Source organism: Corvus kubaryi, unplaced genomic scaffold (genome assembly GCF_017639235.1).
Source record: "Corvus kubaryi isolate FWS band 111438036 unplaced genomic scaffold, C.kubaryi_AGA036_p1.0 split1-37296, whole genome shotgun sequence".
Classification (NCBI taxonomy): domain Eukaryota; kingdom Metazoa; phylum Chordata; class Aves; order Passeriformes; family Corvidae; genus Corvus; species Corvus kubaryi.
In genome coordinates this window covers 16,246,242-16,264,462 of record NW_024582075.1, presented here as the reverse complement: position 1 = coordinate 16,264,462, position 18,221 = coordinate 16,246,242, and the positions used below count along the sequence as shown (strand labels likewise).

Below are 18,221 nucleotides of genomic sequence, written 5' to 3'. Positions count from 1 at the left end.
ACTATCAGAAATAGTCAGTGACTAAGTATTTCTTCTCTTCTCTGTAGAGCCAAATCTATACAGGTTATATCCTTCTCTTACACAGCCTTTTTGAAAACGTTGGCTCCAATTTACTATCAGTTCCCAACACAGCAAGTCCCTTGTTCATTATCAGGCATAGTTAGATGTCTACTTGTGCTAGATGAGATGACAGATATACTTCCCATTCAAAAGTGGTAGATGGAAATATCGTGCTACCAGCCTTTACTTAGTACAGCATGCAGTTTCTCATGGGTAGCTATAAACAGGCAGGCCAATTTAGTTCTCTTTAGGACAGCTATGCTACTTGCAGGCATGTCGTCACTTTACATGACAGCCTTTCTATGTTGCTAGTTGCTGTGCTGACAATTAAGCCATGGTACTGTTCTCCTAAAAAATTGCCAGATATTCCAAGTTTGAGTTGTTTTACTTTTTACACACAGAATTTTGTTATTATTTTGCCTAAAAACCATCACAAACCCCCAAATACCCATATATCTAGCAATGGCTAAGAAACAAATTCTTGTTTCAAGTCTATACACTTACAACTTCTGTTACAGGCCACTGCAGCAGGACTATTATAATGTATTTGTTTTAGACCTTGTGATGTCAGAAGTAAACTGTGATGCATTTTTTGTTTTTACAGACTTGTTTTGGACTGTTTTGTGCAGCACTATTATTGCTCATATCACTTATGAAGTGTTAAGTTCCTTTTATGAAGTCACTGTACACTTCACTGCAACTCACAGCAAAGAAAAGAATGAGAGATATTCAAAACTTAAGGAGTGAAGAGTGAAATGCAACTTATTTAAACATGTTTAGATAGAGGTCCGTATGACAGCAAATGGAGAAGGTGGCAATGAAGGGTGAGAGAATGAGTAGTAAGACTTAAGCAACCACAGAAACTACACACGGGGTTGCAGCAAAAAGAATGCTAAGTGTGCTGTGCAGTGAATGGTCAGGATATTTGAAACTGTGATTGAAGCAACGATCTCCAGTTTTGTGATTCCTTCAGTGTTCAAGGAAATGGGATGTTGTGTTCTTTCCAGAAAACTCTGCTCCTTGTTGGCAAGATGCATTCATCACTTTCACTTTCCCCTGCACCCTGCTTGTGGAAGTCCATACAATGACCAGCTGTGCAGGTCAGAGGGGTTAGCATTATCAAACACCTCAAACGGAAAGCCTGCTATATAGGGCATTGTGCACAAGTGAGAGAGATGGACTCTTGTTAGTCTGATCTTCCAGGCTAAAAAAGTGTTTTGCCCAAGTCATGCAGTATGTTGTCATACAGCATGTTGTCATACAGCAGCAAAATCCATGTAACTACTTGCTGTGAAGAAAACAGAGATTTTTTTTCACTTTCTGCATGCTTGGTTCTAGCTTTTATTTCCACTCTACAGGTATGTAGAATATTTTCTCTTGGTCATTCTTACTGCTCAACAAATGTGAAAGGCCTTATAGATAGTTTTTTATCTTCTTTCATTGCCCTTTTCATTGTTACAAGCTCAATTGCCAAACAGTTCCCACAGGAAGCATACTTAGGAATAATCTTTACCTTATTACAGGTATTTTGCAGGGTGGTAGGACACCTATTTGGGAAGAAAAATGCCTAGAAGAGACACAGCTTGGTGCTTGCAGTGTTCCCTTAGGATATAACAGATGCCTGAATTCCTCAGATTGAGAGGTACTTCCTCAAGCCTCCCATATCCTGAGGTCAAAGTGACCGTTTTGCGTGTGTATTCAATAGTGTTTTCAACAGCAAAGACTCTGTGGACTGAAAGAGTAGGAATGATGACTGTTCAGTGCTCTGGTGTCTCCCAGAGTTTGTGTGCTTATTTTAAACTTAAGTGGGGTATCCGAAACACCACAGATTTAAGAGATGCCAAGAAAGGAAGCTTTCATCTGACATTTTATAGGTTTTTTTTTCCTGACCCTATTTGGAAACTGCTCATGTAGGATTGTGAAATGGAAACTGAGATACAAGGAAGGAAAGCCTCACACATTTTAAAGGTCAAAGAAAGTTTTCTTGCCTCTTTGACTAATAGTATGGAATGGTTCTTACTTCATTCAAATTATTAGCATGTCTTCCACTGAAGGTATTACTGGAATAACCCCTGAGTTTGGTGTGTTTTAAAGCAGGTCTAGTTACATGAATTATTACTTTTACTTCCTATGAAAATGTGTTTTCGCCAGTTTTTGTCATTGTGGGGCAACATTTCTGATCTGGTGTAATGCTTTAAATCACCAGATCTATTTTGCATTGATTGGCCACTAAATAAACCTAGACAAAAGCCATCTATACACCAGAGCTGGACAATTCAGAATCATTAATCAAAGTGTGTTTTTGTTACCATTTTACTGCCTCACCCTACTATTAACTTGTCACAGCTGGGTTGCTTTTATGTTTTCACACACTCTGTGATGGATTAAACTAGTTAGCTGGCTAGATAGATTATATGCATTAACACTTAACAGCTTTGCTCAAGCACTGGCTAAGTCATAAGGCTTACCTTATATAAAGCTTTAAAAGATCTGATTTGCTGTGCTTTACTTTGTGTTCATTCTTTTCTCTGGCCATGGCTAAATAATGGAAGTAAAGGCACATTTGAATTGAAACATCAGATTTTATTCCTCAGGAGGTTCTTACTAAGGTTTAACGGATGGTATCATTGAGTTTCCACCCTTTTCCACAGTCACATTCCTATTTTTAACAATACTACTTATAAATTCCTGAATGAACCTAATTCAATTTGGAGTCAGTTTGCTGCTTCTAATTCTTTTCAGGAGTTTGGCAGCATTTTTACTCTTCAGGTTGTTGATTATGCTACCTTGTTTTGCACAGCTTAGTTGTCCATCATCCCACAAATTCACTAATACGGAAGTTTTTGGGTGAAGTCCTGAATGTTTAAGATTTATGATCCTAGGAACTTTACAGACAACCATGAAATATGCCACCCAGTAACTAGTCGCATGGGCGCCTCTAGCTGTCCTTATTCTACTCTGGATATACAAGTTTTGATTTAAATACTTGTTTTGAACTGATGTTTATGCGTGCTGCATTTCACTGTGGGGAACTGCAAGGAGTTCTTTTAAAGATAGATGGTCTAGAACGAAATTAAGTCAACTGAGACTAACATTTTATCTGAGAACCATTTACTGGTAACGAAAAACCAGAAAGGAGTTGCCCTACTAGAGAGGGCTAGTGAAGACAGAAAAGGAGGAAGGAAAATGAAAAAGGATGGGGGGGGAGAGAGAGAGGGGAGACATAGAGAAGAAGCGGGCATTACCACCAGAGGGTCGGGGAGTGCCGTCGACGTCCATGAGGTGGGGCGTATGCACTGAGAGAGGCGCGGCCCCATAGGCAGAGCTCCTGCCATGACGGGCAGCTGGACACGAGGTGAGTGGGGATTGGGCAGGAGGTGTGGGACCCTGGACAGGGTCGCAATGAGGATCGTGGCAACGGGCTGGATCAGAGGCAGGCAGGGTTGGACGCAGGTGGCTCAGGCAGGGATGCGGGGACAAAGCGGCAGGGTGGCGGTCACGGACACAGGGAGGCAGGACAGGTGGCGACTGGGACGGGTGAGGGGGTAGGGCAGGACACAGGCTACAAATGAAGCTTGGAGGTCAGCTGGTGTGCCACAAAGTGCCCAACAAGAGGGCAAGTGAGGAGTGGGCGAGGGTGAGCAAGGGTCAGCAAGGGTCAGCAAGGGAAGAAGAGCCAAAAAGCACACTAGAGCCAGGGCAAAAAGGACAAGAAACAGGCTAGGGCCAGGGCAAGAAGCAGACCTCAGTAGACTGGAGCCAAAGCAAAACCACAAGACTCAAAAAGCCCTGACTCAAGAAAGGCCCAAAATCACAAAACTCAAAAAGCCAAAGCCAAAAAGTCCCCAGAGCTTGTGTTGCAGCTATTTTTATGGCCCCTGGCTCCTCCCAAAGCCAGCCTGCTGACAGGAGACCATTGGCCCTGTGCAATGTCCCACTGCAGTCCATTGGTAGAGACCTTTTGCCATCCAATTGGAGAGCCTCTCTGGGGTGCAGTGTCTTCCGTGTTTCCCTGCTGACTGCCTGTCCCATGTGAGATGCGAAGTGGTTGCCGGTCAAAGTCTCCCAAGACACAAGGCTTTCCTCCATCTTCTCCTAGCTGCCTCCTGGACATGGCACATGTGCACCCCCTCCGTCGCATGCCTCTGAAAACCAGTATTTGAGACAGAAACTGTTGGGGTCCCTCCCCTGCCATGGAGCCCTGGGAGAGGGGCCCTGAGGGCACAGACACGGGGCTCCCCTGCCCCTGCTCAGCCTCGTTCCCATTGGTGGGTTTGTGTTCCCTGCGCGGGCAGAAGGACCCTTGGTCCCGTGACTGGAACAGTTCCTCGGCAGAGCCCGGCCATGCGGCTGGAGAAATAAACATCTCTCTGGAACAGCTATCAAGAATCTGTCTGTCCGTATATATTTCCTTTCCACGGGACTCCTGGTTTGATATATGCGTGTTGCAGTATCCCCACTGCAACAAATGGTGGATAATGCGGGCAGAACGATCCCCGATCCCTAAGCGACTGATTTGTGTGAGTAAACCCTGGAAACTTTGGATTCCTCTTCTTGGTTTTGCTTTGCTATTCCATATCTAAACTATGGAGGAACGGTGGGAAGACTCTTGGCTCTCAGAGCCGCATATGGACATTTATCTTAAACTTAAAATGATTCTTGAACAACGATTTGTAAATTTTAGCTTGATTCAAGCTCAAAAAGAACTGAAACACTTCCTGGCATGGTTGTTTAAGAACTTTTTCTATGTTTCTTGGGATTTAATTATTACCAAGGGCTTTTGGAAAACCGTTTAGACACAGTTAATATTGGAGTCAAAATATATGCCGATGGAAGAATATTTTCATGAATATTATTTAATTACCGAGACTGTTGAGCAATGTCAGCTGTGTCCTGGCGAAGGGAAGCCTGACACAGGGACCGTGCGGCCCAGGCCACGTGCACCGAGTGCTCTGCGAGCAGCAGCGAGGCAGTTCCCGCGCGTGGGCGGGGCCACGCGAGCCGCAGTGTCGGTGGCGGAGCGAGGCGCGGCGGGAGCGGCGGGACCCGGCGGTGCCCACCCGGCCCCGCGCAGCGCGTGGTGGAGCGAGCCCCGTGAACGCCCGACCGAGAGGGGCGGCGCGCGGGCGGTGGCTGGCGGCGGTGGCGGTGGAACGGAGCCGCGCCCAGCCGAGACGCGCGCTGGAGCAGGGCGCGGGGGAGTTGTTGCTCGGGGGCCCGGCCGAGATGTGGGTACAGCGCCTGGCATCAGCAACGAAGCTGTGACCAGAGGAGGCGACGCACGGAGAACTGAGCGGCGCGGCCCGGCCCGGCCCGCGCAGCCCCGAACGCGACCCCGGGAAGAGCCCGCAGGCACGAGCAGCCCCGACAATTCCAACACGAGAGCGACCGAAAGAGAGGGCAAAGACGCAGCGAGACAGAAAACAGCAGCCACTCGGAAAAAGGAAAAGATGATAGTAACTAAGATCTTAGGGATAGTAAAATGGTATAATGTTAAGCAAAATTATGGGTTTATAACAAGGTGTGACAACCAGCAAGACATATTCGTGCATAGAACTGCTATTAAAAAGAATAACCCTGAAAAATGCATCCCAAGCTTGGGAGATGGAGAAGTCGTGGAATTCAAAATTATACGAGGTAGAAAAGGGTTACAAGCATCGCAGGTCACTGGGCCTGATGGTGTTTCTGTGAAAGGCAGTATATATGCTAAAAATCGTAGTCACGTTAGACAATATCTCCATTGTAAGCCCCCCCTACAGTTTCCCTTTCTTAATCCCACCTTTCCCTTTTACCCTATGTCCTATTACCCCCAGTGTATTCCCAATCCGTTTTTTCATCCATGGTTTCCCTCACAAAACCATGCTTTTGCCAATTGTTTCCCCAAAAATCCCTTTCCAATGCCGAGTGGGGGATGAAAAGGGGGAGGGAAGAAGTTAAACCTTCTCCTGCCTCAGTTTCCCCACAAAGCATGCTCAGAGAATTCTGTCTCCCTTCTGTCAGCCCTAAGATGTTCCACAGAATCTGTTTGGACATTTAAAGACTCAGGAGGGTGGCTTTTTTTGTCTTGAAACGGTTCTTGTTATGTTTATCCAGTTGTTTTCATTCTCCTTTTATTAAAATAAAACGGGTGAGGTGTTGGGGTCCCTCCCCTGCCATGGAGCCCTGGGAGAGGGGCCCTGAGGGCACAGACACGGGGCTTCCCTGCCCCTGCTCAGCCTCGTTCCCATTGGTTGGTTTGTGTTCCCTGCGCGGGCAGAAGGACCCTTGGTCCCGTGACTGGAACAGTTCCTCGGCAGAGCCCCGGCCATGCGGCTGGAGAAATAAACATCTCTCTGGAACAGCTATCAAGAATCTGTCTGTCCGTATATATTTCCTTTCCACGGGACTCCTGGTTTGATATATGCGTGTTGCAGTATCCCCACTGCAACAAGAAACCAAGATTAAATTGGCTCCTCACGATGTAGTTATGCTTTCTCTGTTTGGCAGGACTGCCTCTACTTTCTTTTTTCTGCAACAGTCATCATCTCCATAGTTTCAAGCCTGACATTCAAGTGCCTTTCTAAGAGCTGACCCCATGCTCCCCATCCTTCTCTGGAATGGAGCTTTTCCACCAGACCTCCTGGTATCTAGGGCAAACTCTGAAAACATTCTCCCATCAGACTACAACGACTATGTACATTGGTTAAGTTCCACTGTTTCCAAAAGCTGCAAGTATTTGCAATGCTACACATACAGCACGTCTCCAGATACAATGCTTCCTTCAGCTCAGGTGGCCATATGGATGGACCCTGTGGTATTAGTATTTAACAGCCAGTCCAAAAAGGTAGGTAGCCAGACTTCCTAGGCAAAATTAGCTACACATGAAACCAACTACTAAATACAATTTAACTTCAACATTGTAAAGGCAGTAGTTAGGAAAGCAGCCACACAATACAGGGTGCTAGAGTAATTAGGTCCACTTATTTTTTTTCTGAGGTGTTGCAATTGCATCACTGACTCTTCCTATTGTATCTATTCTCTTTTAAAGCAGCTCTGCCTGTGCGATCTCTTTAGGTTGTTACATAGCTGTATGTCATAACATGTGTGATAGGAAGGTCCTTGGGCTCCTAGTGCCAACCATTCCTGGGCTTTCCAGACCTCTTCCAGCCTCAGGGGCCACTGCTGTGTCTCTGACAAGGTTGTATACTGTAGACTGGCTTAGTGTCAGTTTACTGGGACTTTACATAATTGGGCTTCTAACTGCCTCTGCATGTGGCACATGTAATATTTTGTAAATTCTTGATATTAAAAGCAATCCAATTACAACTGTGCTGTTGGAAAGCTCATCAGATTCCTTCTTTTGAGGTTATAACAATAATGTGCAACTCCTGAACTGTGTTGATATACTAGAGGACAAGTAGATGGAGTACTCTTAGAGCTGTTGCATAATGAGCTCTCATAAATCCCAGACTTAATTTCCCCCCATTAGTACTTTTTTCTATAAAAAGGGTTGCTTTTAGAAATTTACAGAATAAGGTGCTAATTTTTCCCAGTCCTTCAACTCATAAGTAAGAACTACATAGAAGGAAATGGTTAAATTCTTGTTTGGGCTGTTCTGTCATTCCAAGGATATAATGTGCTGTGACAGCCACCTTTCATCTTTGAGAAGGTATTTGGTCTTGTCACTTTGGAGGAAGCTGGGATCTTCACTCAGTTGTTCCCTTACCAGAATAGGGGCTAGAAGGTGGATCGGTAAATGCACTCTGTGCAGCCGCTTTTCTATTGATCTTTGCAGTAAAGCTACTACTGAATGCATAAGTGGGGAACTGTGCACTGTTAGGTTAGCAGTAACTTACCATCCCATGGGAGTAAGGAGGAACCAGATTAGAAATCTTTTTCTATGAGGATTCTGAGATTCAAATAACATCTCTGGGAGACTGCAGCTCTAATATTAGGGTGCAATAGACTGCACCTCTGCCCTTGTTAGAAGCAGTTCTGGTTTGCTGTTAATGTACATAAGTTTCATGTTAATCCCCTTTAGAATTCTCTTACCACTTTTACAGGCAAGTATGAATGAAAATTAGTATCTAGAAACAATGCCTGGAGCAGAAGATGTTGTGTCAGTTTAACACAGCCTGGTTTTTGGTGGGAATGGGAGAAAAGCTGCTTGAAACTTCTATGTCTGGCACAGAGCCAATCGCTGAAGGCTCTGATGATGGGCAGGTTACTAGCCCAATTAGACAAGTTGGTAACGCCTCTGTCATGACATATTTAAGACAGGCAAAACTGTGGGAAGCTCAGTTTCTTCTCCTGAGGGGTGGTGAGGCTAGACGGAGCTGCCAGGGGCTGCACGGCTGGGGCCCGACCGAGACCGAGACCATGCAGCTGGGGCTGCCTGTGCGGTGCCGGCAGAGACCACGTGGCCAGCAACGAAAACACGGCAAACAATTCCCCAACACGGAGCAGACAAGATCAACATTTTTGCTGCAGCGAAGCTCTGTAAGAAGTCTTCAATTGATAGAACTTGAGAACAAGAATACTTATGGACAACATTTTTCTTCCAAACCAGAGAAAAGGGAAGAAGTGAGGACATGTAAGGAGAACCAACATGGCGGCATGAAAAGAAGCAGAGGGAGGAGGTGCTTCACGAGTGGGAGCCGAGATTTTTCTACAAGCTGTGGTGAGGACTATAATAAAACAAAGTATTTCCCTGTAATTCATTAGGTGCATAGGGGGATGCAGAGATCCACATGCAGCCTGTGAAGAAGAGTGCTCACGCTGGAGTGTGTGTATACTGAAAAGCTATAATCTAGTGAGGAACTCAAACAAAGAGGGATGACCCTTGCCTTTAGAGAGAGAAGAAGAGAGCCTTCCCTTCCAAACTAGAAAAGCTTATCTTTAAAAGACTAAACCCCATGAACTAAAATGACCCACACTAGGCAGTTGTGGAAGACTGCTTGGCCTGTGAAAGGGACTCATGTTACAGCAGGTCTGGCGGGCTGTTCGTGAAAATTAGAACCATGCTAGAGAAAATCATAGAGAACTGTCTCCTGTGGGAAGGACCCCACGGCACAACAGTAGAAGGAACTCCTTTCCCTGAATGAACTGAAGAAAGATTCTTACAAAGTGAAAGACTGACCAAAACCCTGTGTTTTGTCCCCTTGTGCTGTTGGTGGGAAAGAGGGAGGGGCTGGGAAGAAAATAAGTGTTCTAAAGGTTTATTTTAATTCTCATTACACTTTTTATTTTTAATTCTTTTAATAATAAATTTTCTTTATACTGTTTAAGTTTTTGAGCCTGTTTTGCCCTTAAAATGTTTTTCCCCTAATCCTTAACTCCTGAAGTTTTCGTTTTAATGTCCCTTCCTCTGCTTAGCTTTAGCAGAGGAAAATGAGTGAATGGTTTTTTGTGGGTGCCTGGTGCTTAGCCAGCGTCAAACCCCAACAGATGTCAACGTCAAACATCATGCAAACTCTTTATGAAAAGAAACAGCAATTTCTGTGCAGCACCATGCTCAGAACTCACTAGTCTTCGATTATGTTTTGAAGAAAATATAACTACTCTGACAAATTGCGTGATGGTTCTGTGATGTGGATTAATGTTCACTAGAGGCTAGAATGAGATCATTTAACCTGTGTTCACTTGTTTCCTAAGCCAAAAATTCTAGCTCATTGGGCCTGAATTGAGGGTCTAGGTGTCGTAATGTTTTAATGCACTGCACTGCCAACATCCCAGATATTCCTGCTTTTTCCTGAAGTTTTTAATATCATCCCAGTGACTGCCACACCCTTGGCAATACAAGGACAATGAAAGCACAGAAGTAGCAAGCTATTAACAGTTGAGCAGCTACTTTGTGCACAAAGAAAAGCGCCAATTCTTAAAGGATCAGCCTCAAAAAAGTGCTAAAATTTCATAAAATTAATCTTTTTTTTAGGGACCATAGTGAGAACGTCATAGTTCCACCTACATTAGTGGCCTAGCTCCTGAGATTTTTCACTGCCTTCTGTGGTTTGCAAGTGGACTCAAGAGCAAGTGTTCTTTCCTGGGAGATCACATGGCTGGGTATATTCCTCTAACTGTTATTATTCATTACCTCTTAAGATTCCTCAGCAAAGACAATAATTTTCACCCCAGAAAATAACAAGCAGAGCAGCACCCCCAGTTATGTTACCACTGACAGGATGTCAAGAAAATAAAAACAAATGTTTTGAGTAGTCCTTCAGGGGATAAAGAGTTCAGTTACTAAGCTACCCACTAGAAACTGTGATTTAGTCATCTGGGATGATTTTATTTCTTTTTCTTCTGTAGGTTTAACCACGTAAATCTCTGTTTTATTGCTAGAGAGAGAAATCTGAGAAATTTGGAATTGCTTTTGTCATGGCCAGAGTTTCTGGACTACTGTGCTGACAAATGCTGGAGTAAAGGAAGAAGCAGTAACATTAGCTGTGTCCATATTTGCTCAGGTTTGTGAGCACATGTGTATTTTTAGATTGCCGTGCAAAAGGGTCGCTGACCTACTTAGTGATACTCGTGAATGTACTGTTATAAATACAGCGTGGCTCTTGCATTCTCTTTCCCTCTCTGAATTTCTGTTTGAAACCTTTTCTTCAGGGCTCGTGTCACTTAGAGCATTAATTAAAATAGACTGGATGAGTTGTAGAAGAAGTGAAAATTCTAATTTTTTACGCTGTATATGTCAAAAAGACACTTCTAGCACAGAGATGAACATAGAGAGTTGTGCTTAACTTCTCTTAAATGGCCTAAATGAATCAGCTTCACTTTTACTACATGTATGTAATTCAGATGTGAAATGTTTATACTGGTATTCTATCACCCACGGCTGTGGGATGTTGCTAAAGGTATATTGAGGCTTGCCAATATTTGGCTGGGAAATATAGACCGAAGTGTTTATGTACGTATTTAAATCCCCTTTACAGAACTTTGAGTAAAACAAATTGTGAAAGACAGGGATTTATAGCATAATAATTACTCACAGCCAGCTCTCTACTGTACACTTTTAGTTTACACAAATTAACAGATTAACAGATTAACATTACCTTTAGTGGTGATAGTAGGTATAGAGCTTCACAGTGACAGGGAGATGCAGCACAAGGTACAGATGCTTTCCATTTACTGTCTCGTGTAGGCAGTTTTGTGTCTAACCCTGAATTAATACACTGGAAGATGCTTGCTATAGCCTACCTGTTCTTATCCTTTATGAGTGCTGCAGAGTGCTGGGAGGGGTGGGGGGGGGGGGGGCTGGCCCTGCTGGATGCCTAAGCCCACCAAAGCCTCTCTGTCACTTTGGCTCTGCAGCTGGACATGGGAGAGAATATATGACAAAAGGCTTGTGTCAAGAGAAGGTCAGGGCAGGACCACTCAACAATGACTGTCATAGGCAAGACAGACTCAGCTTGGGAAAATTAGTTTAATTAATTGCCAATGAAAAGTTAGAGTAGGATAAAGAGAAATGAAAATGAATCTTCAAAGGCTTTCCTGCACCCCTCCCTTTTTCATGAACTCGACTTCAGTCCCAAATTCTCTACCTCCTCTCCAAGTGGCACAAGGGAATAGGGAATTAGGGCTTTGGTCAGCTCACTCCATATTATCTCACTCCTTCCTTCTCTTCCTCTGCTTCAGGAGAGAACTATCTCTGTCTGACACGGTGGAAGCTATTGGCATCTTGTCACAGAAGGCACACCTGTAGCACCCCCACTACTAATTTTCCCATGTAAACCCAATATATCCACTGCATCTTTCTAAAAGTGTGAAAAAACCAATTCTGCTTGTGCCTCTGTCATATGGACAGTTCTTCGTGTCAGTAGGATTTAGACAGCTGGGGAATCATTCAATTAAAGTCAGACCTAGGCAAATTTTTCCTCACTTTGCTATAAAAGCCTTGCTTATGGTCCCAGTTTAAAAGCTGTTTCAGGAAAACTCAGTGAAAACATGGCAACATGGATTTTGTCTGTTTTCAGAAGGAAAAATTCTTCTGTCTTCTCAGGAAGGACACTTAGGGAGACTATAATATATAGTTGGATGAAAGGAAGTAGATACTATTTCCAACTGTCATTTGAACAATAGTCTCACATTCCTGGAATGTAATATGACTTAGTGTGTTTACAGCCTTTTGAACCACATTTATGGAATTTTAAACTAGAGACTAATGTGTATAAGATGTTCTTAGACCAGGAAATACAGAGAAGTCTTAAAAACATGCATGCAAATTGTAAACATGTATTGAATTTTCAGCCATATTTTCTACCTCCTTCTATGAAAACTACAAGTATTTGAAAGCAGCATCTTGTAATGGAAATGCCATTTTTGCTATATTGGGCTGTAACTCACGTGACACAGCAGTAATATTGCGGATCTTTACAAAGCAATTCTTCCTAAAGTTATTTTATCTTGCCTGTTTTCAGTCAGCCCTATAGAAGAGGAAGGACTCATTTAAGTAGTTGTTCTACCACCCTTTTCTTCAATAGCTCACGTCCAAAGTATAGACAAAAATTTCATATATACTGGATTAGCCATCTGTATATGGCATCTTTTGGTCTGTAAGTGTCCTGGCATTTTAAAAGTATTAATTAGCCCCTAAACTACATAATATCTTGAAGGAATTTCAGTGGTTAAAGGTTATTTAGGGGACTGGTTGATCAAGATATTTTATCTCCCATATTAAAATTGTCTTTTCACTAACAGTGTATTGACCTTCAATGGAATGTATCTTGAAGCCTGCTTAAAATATGGGCACTCTATATTAAATACAGTATGTTAGTTCTCCCATTGCTGTGAGTCAGGGAGAAGGATGGCATAGCCCCCGTATTGTTTTAAATATCTATGCTGAAATGGCAATTAATTTTATTATAAATAGTTTTATAAAATCCAAGGCACAGTGGAAGACCAAGAAGTTTAAGTTAGTGTTAACTGTGGTGGGCTTTCTGCTGTGTTTGTTCAAAGGAGAGGCAGAAATTTGAAACACCATAGTTAGAAAAGCTGATTTTCTATTCCTTGCCAAAAAAAGATGTTGTGTACTGGATTTCAGGGCTTTTCTGTGTATGGTGCTCTTTAAAGTCAGTCAGAGAACAGATGTCACTGTACCAGATAAAGACTGCGTAGTCTTTCCTTTTTTGACTGTGTTAAGATGTACTGCTTGAGATCATGGACATATTACTTTGGCTCTTCCTGAGCCAGAAGTGAGTAGTTGCTGACTGTTCAGTCCTGATTAAGTCCCTATTACCATGCATTCTGACATTACTCAAGAGATCTCTAAATCAAGATGAAAAAGCATTCATAAACCAAAGGTTGCAACTGGAACAGAAACTATGATGTTGATGTGGGAGCTGCTGGATGACATTTATGGTTTCTACTATGCAGGAGGTCAGATGTAAATATTATTTGAAGTCTATGAGTTTCTCTTTTCTTAGGGAACACACCCCATGTGATTAAAGACTATATTCTGATGCTACTTGGTGATATTCCTTGGTATGCTCATAAGAATAACCAATGTCAAATTAGCTTGTTTGCCACAGTGTGAAGACATGCATTTTTGTTTGCATGCAGTCTCCTCCCAAAGAGGGACATAAATATCTAAAGAGAAACAGAAAGGCTCAGCAAACTCCTTTTGGGCTTTCACTTCAAAACAAAATTGTTTTAATTTCTGCTCTGTCCCCACCAAAGGACTCTTGGGAAATGCCTCACTTGGCTCCAGAGTGCCCTGCTGTTTAAACACAGGAGATATATGAAATGGAAACTGTTTAAAAAATGCACTGGACATGACCAGAACATCCAGCCATGGAAGCTCAGGCTTTGAACTTGCTGGTCCCTGAACCCCTCCTCTACACTGCCATCTTAACAGCTAACTGATGGTACTAGTGAATGATGTTTCATCTTTAAAATATAAATTTTAAACATCCTTTTAGTATGGATGAGAAGTGGAATCTCACATCAAGGTACTAATTCTAATTAAACATATATTAATTTTTTACCCCTGACAGTTTTATCTGTCAAGATATACCTTTTTGCCATGGTACAAAGTCAAGACCTGCTACTGCCATAGATGATATTGCAACTAATGTTTTTTATTTGTCTAGTACCTTGGCGTGTGTGACTGTGTTTAGAGTCCTTGAGATCTTTTTTGCACAGTTTATAATGCCATTGTAGCAGAGAAAAAAAAATTCATATCTGCTTAGTCTCAGGCATGGTAATATGACAGTTTAATATTTTGTTTATATACATTGTCTGCAGATTTCCTCCTCTCCTATGGAATGTGAGTCTGTGTATATATGTGAATTTTTCAGTTCATAAGATCCAGTTTTTGTCTTTACTGATTGCTAATGCCACTTCTGTGCAGTACAGATTTTGTTACTGGAAAATCTTCATACACCTCAATAAGAGGTTATGCAACTTCTAAAGCAAACTATGTGCATAATCTTCAAACTATGAAATATCAGTGTTTTTCAGCATGAAACAGATTTGATAAAAGAATCAGTGAAATTTTTTACCTGTTTGAGATGACACCAGGGATGGATTTAGAACATAATTGTTCTTTGCTTTATTTGTAATTTTTGCTGCTATTAACTCTTTCAGTGAGAAAACTCCTTTTGGAGAATAGTATTCAGGTGAGTCTCACAAAATCTAGTATTTGCTGGAGAGAAGGTCCTGACTTTCATTTGTTTTTTCGCTTGTCATTTTGTTTTGCTGTTTGTGAGTGAATATTTCAGCAGTGGTTTCTGCCTACTGAAAATCACCTAGTGACTCCAGGGAAGTTATAATCTGCATCTCCTATATTCCTAGATTCCTCCATTTAGAAAGCACATTTGGCTTACTCAGAGCATGGTCATGTGCTGCAGTGTACTTGGTATTCATCAGGCCATTTGTTCACTAAGATTTTTCATCTCCAAAACCCCAAACGAAGAAAAAAACCCCAAACTAAGAAAAAACCCCCATATTTCCTGCCCTAAAAGGACTGTAGAATTGCAAAGATACATGAAACAGGATTCTTCGCTCAGAACTAGCATAATCCCCTCTTCTTTTCAACTTCAGTTCCCTGGAGAGTAGAAGCTTGCGTTGCATTTGTGATGAGATTTCTTCCAGCAACTTTGGAGAAGCAGCCCATTTCAGATGACTTCCTGGATTGGATCATCAGTAGCCATCACTAGCCATCAGTAGCCAACCACTAACCACTTAATCTGAAGGAGAGATCAGAGGTGACAGAGTCACTCTCTCATGAATTTTGCAGTCTACATTGGTTTCTAAATCCTGCCGTGAAGTTCATTCCCACCTTTTCCAAAATTTACAGAAAGACATCAAAGCAATGAGAAATTATTATTAATGTTTCTACTTTTCAAGTCATCTTGTTGAAGTATTACTAGACAAGTCTACAGCCTAATTTGCTGCCATGTCTGAAACATGTAATGCCTCAAAAACTAACATGAAACATATGTAAAAAGTGTCAATGACAGCTTTCTCTTTTTATTCTGTGAGTAATTTCATAACACAACTGTTAAGTTAACCCCCTCTTGTCATTACTAATGTAAAGATACAACCACTGATTATCTGTTATTGGCTGGATTATTTTGAAAATAAAATCTATGTCTCTGGTTGGTGTGATTCTGTTCTTGCAGCTTCCTCCTAAATTCTCTCATGACAGTAGAGCATCTAGAAAAAGGATATGAAGGTTCATCTTCTGATGGATATTTTGACTTTCTTCAGAAAAGAAGAGCACCTCTTTTCTGAAAAAAATGTTTTGTTAGTCAGGGCTTAGTTTAAATCCTGGAAGTCCTAAATCAACAATGCTTAGGTTTTCTAGGAACTTCTTAAAAGATGACTGTATTCAACATGGGGAATGTAGGTGGGTGTTGTCTGGTAGAACAGATGGTGAAATCTTTACTTTAAAAGGCTTTTCAGGTATGTGGTATTTTCATTTGGGTTTTGGTACTTTGTTCTTTTGCAAATTAGCATTAGGATTGATAAAATAATGCACTGCAATGGGTAGCTCCTTGGAGGAGAATTTGGCAGCTTAAGTGGAGGTTGATAGGAGAAATCTCTTAGTTTGTAGTATAAACTCAGCATAAGCTTGGAAATTTTATAATGCATCACCCTGCCAGTAAAGCATTTGGGTTTTGCCATCAACAGCCTTGTCTCAACTAGCCTTTGTTACCTGCCATCTGTTTGGATTCAGAATCCTGGCTTGGACCCATGTTCTTTGAATATGCAAATACTTCCTGTTTAACAAATATGTATTTTGCTGAACTATAGTATAAAATATTTATGCTAGCCTTATAATATAAAATATTAGTTCAGAAATGGATAGTGCATCAGAACATTTTCCAAACATCACTTTTTCAATCAAATATAGATTTTTAGATTATTTCCTTTTCTTTGTATCTTCTCTGAGGAGATACAGGCAAGGTCTATGCAGTACTGGATAAATTTCTTTTAGATTAGAATGGAATATTTTTTCAGCCTCCAGTGTTTGCTGGTACATGCAGCGCTCAGCACCGACAATGTCAGACTAGTCAATTTGATGATGACGGAGGATTAGAAGCAGTTTCTGCTGCACTAATCTGAGAAGCTCAATAAGCTTCATATTCTGTATTCTGACACTGTCTGTTGGAACTAAAATCAGAGAAAAGGGAAAAAAGTGTTCAACTTTGGTAAATGTCAGGAAAAGTTTCTTAAGCTTTCTGTATATCAGGTTATATACAGAATTTACCCTGGGAGGTCTTTCAAGTTCACCATCTTACAGAAAAGAAGAATAACCGTCAGTATGTATTTAAATCAATGAAAATGAAAGAGGTTAATTGTTAACAGATTTTAATTTGATTTATGACCCTTTTTCCCTACAAGTCTTTTGTTGCTCTGAGGACTTTTAGGCTAATGGGCATAATACATGGGTTCAGTATTTTCTGTAAGAGCAATAGGAGCAATAAACCGAAAACTTCTAATTCTTCTAGAAGTAAATAAATAAATGCTTCAAATACATGTGTGAACCATCCTCTACTGGAGGTCTATGAAGCATTTTGTTTTTTCACTAGGAAAACTAGTAATGGTTGCCTATTTAAGGACTAGGGATGCTTGCTTCATCCTCCAACAGGCTTATTTTTATCAAAACTGCTGTAGGTTATCCTTAAGGCAAATATTGGTTATTTATTGCAAAAAATCTAAATAAAGAATGAAAACATGTCTTCAGAAGTCAATATTTAATAGGGAAGCTGAAGACTGTGGAAAATGGAAGTATTAGAATGTAAAACAGTCTAACAGCAAACACCTACTATCTTAAAAAGCAAAAAAGTAAAAAAAAATCTAACTGTATTTTCTTGTCTGCTTGGAAATTATTTTGTTTTCAGTATATTTTCAGGTGGATACATAAGACTGTGATAGACCTAAGGACTGAAGATACAGATGTATATTGAAAAATTAATTTCTTTGTAATCAATAGCAGTAGTCCCTGTATTTTGAATATTTTCACAAACCACAAGGCCATTAGAAACCAAGGAACTTATTCAATATGCTTCAGATTTTACAAACTCATTCTATCTCTTCTGTGGGGGGAAAACACAGAATTATAGTCTGGAATATATTATAAGGAGGGAATTATATTGTAATATGAAAATAACTACTGAAATTTGAAGTGTATTTCTCTATTTTAAATGTATCAAAGGAAAAAAAAATGCCATAGTATATATTAATAGATCTATGTCTCACTCACAAATGCCAGGATCTTTCCACTGGGTTTGCAGAGATATTTACCACAATAAGAGTGTATTGTCTTGTCATAATGTTGTGCTTTATTGTAGCAGCTCAAAAACTTTGGTTACGTGCAGTTAGGTCTTTGCCACTAGTCCACAGTTGCACAAGAAGCAGAATAGTGCATAAATGTTATAACTATTTTTAATGTTACACTAATTTTACTGTTTATTCACAGCCAAACAGTACTTTGGTTACGGCTAGCATCGCAGGAAAAAAAGTTATTTTTAAAAAAAAGTTACTTTTAAAAAAGTTAGGAGAAGGTGCACAAAAGAAGAATTTTACAAATGAAAATATTCAGAAAAATTGTACCAATAAAGTGGCAATTTTTTCAGGTGCAGAAGGCTTAAAATGGGGACTCATATAATTGATGTGCTGAACATTTGCCTTCTGAAAGAAAAAAATGGTCTGGTAAAACAATAATTGCATAT

General features: G+C 41.1%; 1 protein-coding gene across 1 annotated transcript; it reads left to right on the top strand.

The window, feature by feature from the left end:
* The first annotated feature begins 6,495 nt into the window (after positions 1–6,495).
* LOC121657419 lies at positions 6,496–15,641 on the top strand. Its single transcript, XM_042013126.1, has 2 exons — positions 6,496–8,719; positions 15,085–15,641. The coding sequence occupies exons 1-2, from the start codon at positions 8,152–8,154 to the stop codon at positions 15,198–15,200; spliced, it is 684 nt and encodes a 227-aa protein (XP_041869060.1). The 5' UTR covers positions 6,496–8,151; the 3' UTR covers positions 15,201–15,641.
* The last annotated feature ends 2,580 nt before the right edge of the window (positions 15,642–18,221 follow it).